The sequence below is a fragment of the Antedon mediterranea genome, chromosome 3, assembly GCF_964355755.1.
Source record: "Antedon mediterranea chromosome 3, ecAntMedi1.1, whole genome shotgun sequence".
Taxonomy (NCBI): domain Eukaryota; kingdom Metazoa; phylum Echinodermata; class Crinoidea; order Comatulida; family Antedonidae; genus Antedon; species Antedon mediterranea.
This window is the reverse complement of record NC_092672.1, coordinates 29851990-29862900: the sequence shown is the minus strand read 5'-3', so window position 1 is coordinate 29862900 and position 10911 is coordinate 29851990. Positions and strand designations below refer to the sequence as shown.

Sequence of the window (10911 nt, the reverse complement as noted above, 5' to 3'; positions counted from 1 at the left end):
AGTAAACCTGTAGCTTGGCCATCTTCATTACACTCTCGTCACCACCAAACACAATGCTTCCAAAATTGATTTCTGAGAATCCCGTATCAGCCATACAAGCAATCTCCCCGTTTCTCCAAAGTCGTATTTTTCTTTCGAATCCGTTGAAAGTAAGAGCAAAGAATGTCCACTCTTCAGAACGCAAGGCATGGCAACGAATAACTTCACCATACACGTTGTAATTAACTGCTACCTCTGACACATGATATAGATGATCAACAGGAAACGCAAATATAATTTCAAATGAGTCGGAATAAACGAAGGCCTTTTTTGAACCGTCGTTCATGAGAACATAGAAAGCCAATGTAAAGGTCGGGCCTTAATTGTGTCCATAGAGTAATGTTATTTGCGAACCAATATCTTTGTTTATCAATACTGCTTCATCTTGCTCGCCATAAATACCAGTAGTAAATGCTAGATCAGGTGATCCACTTAAGTAATTTCCATTGCCAGATATGTCTTTTAAATAGTAAGTCTTGTTCAATGGACTGACCTGGATTGGAGTCGCACACTGAGGCTCTGTAGAAATTGAGAACATCAAATGACCCACGTTCATATGAACAAAAAGTTAACTGTTTTCTGTCTTTATTTAAAAGTTATTATATCAAGTTATAAAATTATGGTAAGAGTGCAAAATCTTTTCCCACTCTCGTTTCTGTACATTGGCTTCGTACAAAATTATTAAAACTGAAAAAGAAGTAATACAATGATAAGTTAAGCGCTTGACAAAAGGGGAGATCAATAAAGGGCGCGCTATTTAATATTTCGATCCCATATTAAAGATACAGATACTCCATTTTTCACTTTTGTGACATCACCAATATTTCGATTTTCCTGAAAATCAATAGTCATTGCCTCTTTGTATATCCAAAAAAAATAATTCAAGACGAAAACTTTAAGGTGGTGTCGTTATATTGGACAATTAAACAAAGAAATAATAAAAGGCATATTATAAAAAAAAAACTAGGCCTATCTAACAACTTACCTTGGCTTAAATCATCTGTGTAGACCTTAATTTCACAAATGGTAATGTATTCCTTTTTATTCGGAAACCATAGTTTCACGTAGCGTCCTCTGATTGGTGGGTTGCAGGTAAATTCAATCAATGGAGCGCGTAACGAATCGGCAATTGTTACAGTATGACCACACGTGGTTTGTGTACTCATATCATCCGTTTTAATCGTTACCACAGCACCAGCAATTCGTTCATTGTTAAAATCAGATGAAGCTGTTTATAAATATTTAGTTAAGATGTACGTAAGATTTAAGTAATGATGATCATAATAATATTGATCAATACTGATAGTGACATCAATATCGATAACGATACCGTAACGATTGATAATGATACCGTAACGATAAAAAATGAATACCATAACGATCAATAATGACTACGGCACACAGTGGACCAAATCTATTGACAAAATTGTTTTACTGGTTAAGGAATGAAAAATCACGTGGTCATGAATTGTTGGTAAAATCATGATTTGACACATAATTTGAATAAGTCTTGTTTGTTCAGAAATTAACATAAATAATTTAAGTGGACAAATGTTAAATATATTAGATAATAATGGTTTATACAACGAAAAAGAGAATTCTAAATATTATGTTAGGATATGCAGGAAAGAATGAATAAAAGTGGGCTATAAAAAAGGACAAAACAAAATGTCATAAAGTCAAAAGAGTTTGAATTCTGGCCCATTGTTTGGCCGCAACAACAACAGAAAAAGCCAAAGAGTCATCATTTCACAAATAATTATACAAAATGCGTCCGTCCCCAGCCTACTGATTTGTATTGTCTAGTGAGATGCTTACATAATTAACAAACAAATGTGAGTTTTGTACTATAGTAAACGGAAAGCAGTTATGTGGAGTTTTGTCTAGATTTGGTATTTTTTGTTTTGTTTACGGATTAGTTTTTCTTTTGTTTTCCACAAGCGGCTTGACTACTTTCGTAGAATGTGCAAATATATAAAACAATAATATTGTTTTATATATTTATATATTATTTATAATATATTATATTATTTTTATATTTATTAGGTAAAATGATAATTTAAATACGTATAAAAATGATAATTGTACGTGGAATGTAAGGTGAAAATGACATTAATAATTGCGATAAAAAAGTTTACTTATTCTATTAACGATGACCACTGTTGTAATCGTATAGTTTGCTCCAAGATCAACTTTCAGCCATTCACCAACCTGTTTTTTTGCTTTAACAAATGTAAATATTTTATGTTATGAATTTGTATCTGTTTACGTAAAGTTATAGCCCTAAATACCGTATAGCCAAGGCGGCCAATAGTAAATATTCGCCATATTTTTGTGGCCCGGTATAGCCCAAAAATAAAATTTCCTTAATTGCAATTCTTGACACTTAAATAGCTGAACCTGTTACAGTTTCACGAATGGAATCAGTGTTATGCCAAAATCGATGAAAAAACGCCAAATCCCTTTGTTGGCCTTTGTATCAATTTTCATCTCGCGCAAACCAAATATGCCTAACCTATGCGAATTTTGTATATAACCATGGATGGAGAAATATAACTTTTTTCTCCATGGTATAACCATATATGGATCGCTGTACATAATTATTTATTTTAGATTACGGTGGTCTAGACTGTATATCACCTGAATGGAAACAGTATGTTCTTTCCTTCCCGTCAGTCGAATATACAGGTGAAGAACCTGGCTTCCCATAAGATATGAGTGCTGAAATAAAAAATTTTTTTCATTACAAAGTGTAGATTTGTCAACAAGCTATGGATTATAGTACATATAGGCCTATGAGATAAGTATTATATTTAGTATAAACACTTATATAAATTATTTAGAAATCTAATATTTTGATTTAATTGGTTATAAATAAAGATTCTTTAAAAAGTAGCGATATGTGCATGATGCCTTTATCGTCGTTCCAAAATTCTATTCTATTAACTATAAATCTTAAATTTATTATTAGTTTTATATTTCTTTCAAATATTTCATATAAGAAAAATGTATACGCATTATTTTTTAATAAAGAAAAGAATCTAAAATTATGAAGACCGTTTTTTCATTCTTTTTGCATTCAAAGAACTATATTCATTATATTTGAAAGCAGAAGAGCGCAAATATCATATTATTTACATATATTTTTTAAACATACGAAAACAAATATTCTCATTAATATTACATGATATTTTTTTTCTATATGAATTAGTGTTTTAAATACATTATTTACTATTCTCATAAATATTGTAATTGAATTTGGAATGTTTTTATGAATTAGTTGCATTTTAGCCAAAAAAATACCAATTTTTTTTACTGAAATGCACAAAACACCAATTTGTATTAGTACTACCTATTTGAAGAAAAAAATAAGAATCAACTCACCCGCATGAGAATTCAAAAAGTTGAAAAGAAAACAAAAACAAATAAACAAATACATCATGAGTTCGATTAAGTTTTTCTCTTGTAAAACGGATTGACTTGTTACTATTTCCGAAGTATGTATGTTGGTTACATTCTTTCTGTTAATAAACTTACATTGTAATCCTACTACGCTTGCATACATATTCAAACAACAAGACAAACAATACAAACGTGAGTATGTATGATGTGTTAAAAAATTTAAGAGATAATTACCATTTATTGTGACCATAAAATGTAAAAATTGTCAATATTTTAGGCCAAACTATAGATTACCGGTTGTAATGTATCAATATTAATTAACTATTTATTTCTATTTGACGTCAGCAACGCATAAGACTTCTCTACATTTCAAAAATGGCCATTGATCTCGATGGATTTTCGTAGTCTAATTAGCTACAGCCTGTCAATAATGACGTATTTACTATATTTTCATTAACTTTAGTTAATATTATATTCTACAACCGACGAGTTCAAAACAGAATAAAGTTGAAACACAATAGAACAAGTTCTATTTTATTCAATTTTTATTATGATTTCATTATTTATTTATTATTATCATTTTATTTTATTATGTAAAAACTTTATTTAGTTATAGAGTCCAGCATAATACAATTAATATATATCATATTTCTTTATGTCAGGTTATGTTTTTTTAAATGTTATTTTTCTGATGATAATACAATTCAGCTATAAGAGCGAAAGGGGGCGCAATATACTTTGAATGACACGTAGAATAATAAACCATTCATAATACACGTGACATTACGTTACCAAGGTCAATCAAATTTGTAGACGTGATGACGCTATCAAAAGATAATTGCCTGACCAAGAACATATTTTAATAATTTTAATAATTTAATTTAATAATCTTTAGACAGATTTTCTCCCAAATGTTAAATCATCCCCAATATTAAATAAAATCGGTATCAGTAATATAAAGCGATCTGTGATGTTTTATTTTCCAAGTCAATTTTGATTTGTATCAATGCTGCCGCGTTCGAAATATTTTTAAATAGTAAAAATGAAATTACTATGTACTTTTTTGCACAATAAATTTTAGGGAGATAGAAAGCCATGTAGCCTTTTACTATATTTTCGGTAATAGTAGGCCTAAATCACAATTTTAAACTTGCAATTAGTTTACCGAACTGCTACGTAGTACTTGCGAATTAAATCTGTCTCAATATTTAACAAATTATTTCTGTTAAATTCTTCACAGCTTTTTGTTTTGTGATCATAAATAATTCCAAAACAATTTATGTTTCTGCGACATCTCAATACGCAGAAGACCTCCGAGTGTGTAGAAGAACGGCTTATAACCGATGGTGGCGCATTTCCAGTTGTGGAAACGTGGACGTGGAAAAGGTTTGGTTTCGAGCATTCATCACCTGCAAAATAATAAAAATATATATTACCTTTAAATCAGAATAAAAGGACAAAGGCGACAGTAAAAACGGCATTGTTATTAGAAAATACCTTACTATAAACTATAGTACTAATTTTAGAAAGGATAAAAAATATACATAAACAAAGTTATGACTCCAACACCAGAAACAACAAGAATACAATGAATATATAATTATGTTGATAATAACGATAACAAAACAATAAATAAAATGAATACATTTATGATGATGATGATGATGACACTGATAGTGAATATGGTGATGATTACAATGATTTCAACTGATAATCATAATCATTAACTGATGTGTATGTCTATTTACTAAAGACAATAATTCTTACTTCTAATAACATTGTGCAGGTCTCTCGCTTCTTTGATCTCATATTCATCAAGGCTCTCACGGTAAACCTGTAGCTTAGCCATCTTCATTACACTCTCGTCACCACCAAACACAATGCTTCCAAAATTGATTTCCGAGAATTCCGTATCAGTCATACAAGCAATCTCCCCGTTTCGCCAAAGTCGTATTTTTCTTTCGAATCCGTTGAATGTAAGAGCAAAGAATGTCCACTCTTCAGAACGCATGACATTGCAACGAATAACTTCACCATACAAGTTGTAATTAACCGCTACCTCTGACACATGAAACAGATGATCAACAGGAAACGCAAATATAATTTCAAATGAGTCGGAATAAACGAAGGCCTTTTTCGAATTGTCGTTCATGAAAACATAGAAAGCCAATGTAAAAGTTGGGCCTTTGTGTCCATAGAGTAATGTTATTTGCGAACCAATATCTTTGTTTATCAATACTGCTCCATCTTGCTCGCCATAAATACCAGTAGTAAATGCTATATCAGGCGATCCACTTAAGTAATTTCCATTGCCAGATATGTCTTGTAAATGGAAAGTCTTGTTCAATGGACTGACTTGGATTGGAGTCGCACACTGAGGCTCTGTAAAATTTAGAACATCAAATGACCTACGTAGAATAGGCTAATTTTGGTATCATATGAACAAATTATTAACGGTTTTCTGTGTTTATTGAAATATATTATATCAAGTTATAAAATTATGGTAAGAGTGCAAAATCTTTTCCCACTCTCGTCTCTGTACATTGGCTTGTCGTACATGAGTATAACTAAATTATTAAAACTGAAAAAGAAGTAATACAAAGATAAGTTAAGCGCTTGACAAAAAGGGGAGATCAAAAGAGGGCGCGATATTTAATATTTCGATCCCTTATTAAAGATTCGGATATTCTATTTTTTTACTTTTGTGACATCACCAATATATCGATTTTCCAGAAAATCAATAGACATTGCCTTTTTGTATATCCCAAAAAAATAATTCAGGACGAAAACTTTCAACTGGTGTAGGTGTCGTTATATCGGGCAGTTAAACAAAGAAAATAACAACAACAACTAATTAAAAATAATAGGCCTACTATTTAAAAAAAAGGTTTATCTAACAACTTACCTTGGCTTAAATCATCTGTGTAGACCTTAATTTCACAAATGGTAATGAATTCCATTTTATTCGGAAACCATAGTTTCACGTAGCGTCCTCTGATTGGTGGGTTGCAGGTAAATTGAATCAATGGAGCGCGTAACGAATCGGCAATTGTTACAGTATGACCACACGTGGTTTCTGTACTCATATCATCCGTTTTAATAGTTACCACAGCACCAGAAATTCGTTCATTGTTAAAATCAGATGGAGCTGTTTATAAATATTTAATTAAGTTAAGATGTACGTAAGATTTAAGTAATGATGATCATAATAATATTGATATCAATAGTGATAGTGACATCGATAACGATACCGTAACGATCTATAATGATACCGTAACGATAAACAATGAATAACATAACGATCAATAATGACTGCGGCACACAGTGGGCCAAATCCATTGACGAAATTGTTTTACTGGTTAAGGAATGATACATCACAAAGTATAATAAACCACCCATATTATTTGGTCATGAATTGTTGGTAAAATCATGATTTGACACATAATTTGAATAAGTCTTGTTTGTTCAGAAAATAACATAAATAATTTAAGTGGACAAATGTTAAATATGTTAGATAATAATGGTTTATATAAAGGGAGAATTCTAATTATTATGTTAGGATATGAAAGAATGAATAAAAGTGGGCTATAAGAAAGAAGGAGAAAAAAACCAATGTCATAAATGAATTCTGGCCCATTGTTTGGCGGCAACAACAACAGGAAAAGCCAAAAAGTCATCATTTCATAGAGTACAAATAATTATACAAATTGCGTCCGTCCCCAGCCTACTGATTTGTATTGTCTAGTGAGACGCTCACATAACTAACAAACAAATGTGAGTTTTGTACTATAGTAAACGGAAAGCAGTTATGTGGAGTTTTGTCTAGATTTGGTAATTTTTGTTCTGTTTACGGATTAGTTTTTCTTTGTTTTCCACAAGCGGCTTGACTACTTTGGTAGAATGTGCAAATATATAAAACAATAATATTGTTTTATATATTTATATATTATTTATAATATATTATATTATTTTTATATATTATTAGGTAAAATGATAAGTTAAATACGTATAAAAATGATAATTGTACGTGGAATTGAAGGTGAAAATGATATTATTAATTGCGATAAATAAGTTTACTTATTTTATTAATGATGACCACTGTTGTAATCGTATAGTCGGCTCCAAGATCAACTTTCAGCCATTCACCAACCTGTGTTTGTCCTTTAAAAAATGTAAATATTTATATTATGAATTTGTATCTGTTTTAGTTATAGCTCTAAATAGCGTATAGCCAAGGCGGCCAATAATAAATATTCGCCATGTTGTTGTGGCCCAGTATAGCCCGAAAATAAAATTTCCTCAATTACAATTCTTGACACTTAAATAAATAGCAGTTTCATGAATGGAATCAGTTTTATGCCAAAATCGTAGAAAAACGCCAAATACCTTTGTTGGCCTTTGTATCAATTTTCATCTCGCGCAAATCAAATAGGTCTAACCCATGCGAATTTCGTATATAACAATGGATGGAGAAATATTACTTATTTCTCGATGGTATAATCATATATGGATCGCTGTACATAATTATCTATTTTAGATTACGGTGGCCTAGACAGTATATCACCTGAATGGAAACAGTCTGGGTTTCTTTCCTTCCCGTCAGTCGAATATACAGGTAGAAAACTTTGATATACAGACAATGATGTTGCAGGCTTTCCATAAGATATGAGTGCTGAAATACGATTTTATTTTATTACAAAATGTAGATTTGTCAACGAGCTATGCATTATAGTACATGTATGAGATAAGTATAAGTATAAGGAATCAAACACTTATATACATTATTAAGAAATCTACTATTTTGATTTAATTGGTTATAAATGATGATTTTTTAAAAAGTACCCATAATTCTATTCTATCTTAAATTTATTATTAGTTTTATATTTCTTTCAAATACGTTTATTAAAAATTGTTTAAGAAAAATGTACTTTAATAAAGAAAAGATTCTAAAATTATGTAGACCGTTTTTTTTTTATTCTCTTTCAAAGAACTATATTCATTATATTTTAAAGCAGAAGGATGCAAATATCATAATATTTACATACATTTTTTAAACACACGAAAATAAAAATATTCTCATAAATATTACATTATATTTTTTCTATATGAATTAGTGTTTTAAATACATTTTACTATTCTCATAAATATTGTAATTATATTTTAATGTTTTTATGAATTAGTTGTTTTTAAATATATGTTTACTATGTTTAAATGCATTTTAGCAAAAGTTTCTTTTTTACTGAAATGCATAAAACACCAATCTGAAGATGTAAGAATACATATCAAGTTGGCCTATCATAGCATTTCAAAATGTTTATATTAGTACTTACTATAAGTTGAAGAAAAAAATAAAAATCAACTCACCCGCATGAGAATTCAAAAAGTTGAAAAGAAAACAAAAACAAATAAACAAATACATCATGAGTTCGATTAAGTTTTTTCTCTTGTAAAAAACGAACTGACTTGTTACTTGAACATCTACTTCCGAAGTATGTATGTTTGTTACTTTCTTTCTGTTAATAAACTTAGATTGTAATCCTACTACGCTTGCATACGTATTTAAACAACAAGACAAACAATACAAACGTGAGTATGCATGATGTGTTAAAAAAGATAAGAGATAATTAAAATTTATAGTGAACAAAACTTGACCATAAAATGTAGAAATTGTTAATATTTTAGGCCAAACTATAGATTACCGGTAGTAATGAATCAATATTAATTAACTATTTATTTCTATTTGACGACAGCAACGCATAAGACTTCTCTACATTTAAAAAATGGCCATTGATCTCGATGGATTTTTGTAGTCTAATTAGCTACAGCCTATCAATAATGACGTATTTTCTATATTTTCATTAAGTTTAGTTAATATTATATTCTGCAATAGACGAGTTCAAAACAGATTAAAGTTGAAACACACTAGCGCAAGTTCTATCGTGATCTTGTGAATCGAACAGTCTAGGCGAAAATATAATATAATTTCTTAAAACATAGTAAAAAATGTAAATGTTTTCTACTTAATAAACTTTTGTTTTACCTAATGATGTAAACCTAAGTCAACTTAAACTTTAACTAATAATATGTAAGCAATTTAACTTTATAATAATAATTATATAAACATTTTTACCTAATTTTGTAAACATTTTTTACTCACTAAAATGAATATTCTTGTTATAAAAAAGATGAAAAGAAAAACATTGTCTTTGTTTCTTTTTACAACATTTAAAAAATGTTGAATCATTGCTTTATTATTTGTTCTATTAGTATTATTTTCTTTTTCTCTTTCTACTTTATTGTATTGACTTTTTTATTTCCCGCATTATTCAATTACAACAACAACAGTTTTACCGGACGTAGTACTCATTTCAACACAAACATAATATAACATTAATAGATAAAGGTAACGTAACTATTAAACAAATAAAAAGAAACACGATAATTTAAACACGACGAATTAAATCTGGTTCAGTATTATTTCCGTTAAATTCTTCACGGCTTTTTGTTTCGTGATTAAAAATAATTCCGAAACAATTTATGTTTCTGCGACATCTCTAATGCGCAGACGACCACTGAGTGTGTAGAAAAACGGCTTATAACCGATGGTGGCGCAGTTCCAGTTGGCTTAACGTGAAAAAGGTTTGGTTTTGGGCATTCATCACCTGTATAATATTTAGAGTTTAGGATTTAAGTTAGAATACGATAGTGACAAATACAATGTCGGTGATAAAATTATATTAACCTGGTATGGTACCTTTATTTACGGAAAAAATTGTCCATATAAATAGATTCTCAACAATTTCTGAATTGTGGACTTTTTAACGAATAAAAGTTTCAGCAATTTATATATTTAAAGTCAAAGTAATCGTGCTTACTCGGCTTTCTACATTTTGATTGGTCACTTTAATCACATGACTTTTGCTAATATTTCATTCCTGATAAAGCCTATTATATGTGCTTCACATACAATTAAATGTAATCCATGAAATAAATAAAATAAATAGCGATTAAAAAACAATGAGAGTGACGGGTCACATGATATATGATTATCGAGGGTGAAAATATTTGTTGAAAAGATGAGTTTTTTAAAAGCTGTTCAAATAATGGTGGTTGTATTAGATAACAACTCCCTGGTATTAGCATGTTTATGTCGACAGGTAAACTATTCCAAAAGGTATCTACCGTCAACATAAATGATTGATTTATAATATTGTTGTTATTTGTAGGCTATTTAGTTAATTATTTTATCTATCAGCTAACAACTGTCATTTGCAAACTCTTACATCAATTTACTAGATAATGTTTGATAAATTGTGAATGATAGAATAGAAATGTTAACGTTCAAGCTCTACCGTGGTACAATATATATCTAATTTAATGCAATAACAAACAATATACAACATTAAATATCACATTTATCTGCCAATACTAATTGTTTAAATTAATGACTTTAAATGTGTTTACTGAATA

At 29.6% G+C, this 10911-nt stretch overlaps 1 protein-coding gene across 1 annotated transcript; it reads right to left on the bottom strand.

The window, feature by feature from the left end:
* Positions 1–358: 358 nt before the first annotated feature.
* LOC140044276 (uncharacterized) lies at positions 359–7855 on the bottom strand. The gene is made up of 9 exons (XM_072088754.1): positions 7828–7855; positions 7519–7602; positions 6347–6589; positions 5209–5823; positions 4607–4850; positions 4234–4283; positions 2178–2261; positions 1025–1267; positions 359–558 (listed from the first exon to the last, which is right to left on the bottom strand). Exons 1-9 carry the CDS (start codon positions 7853–7855, stop codon positions 359–361), a joined length of 1791 nt encoding a protein of 596 aa, XP_071944855.1.
* Between the last annotated feature and the right edge of the window lie 3056 nt (positions 7856–10911).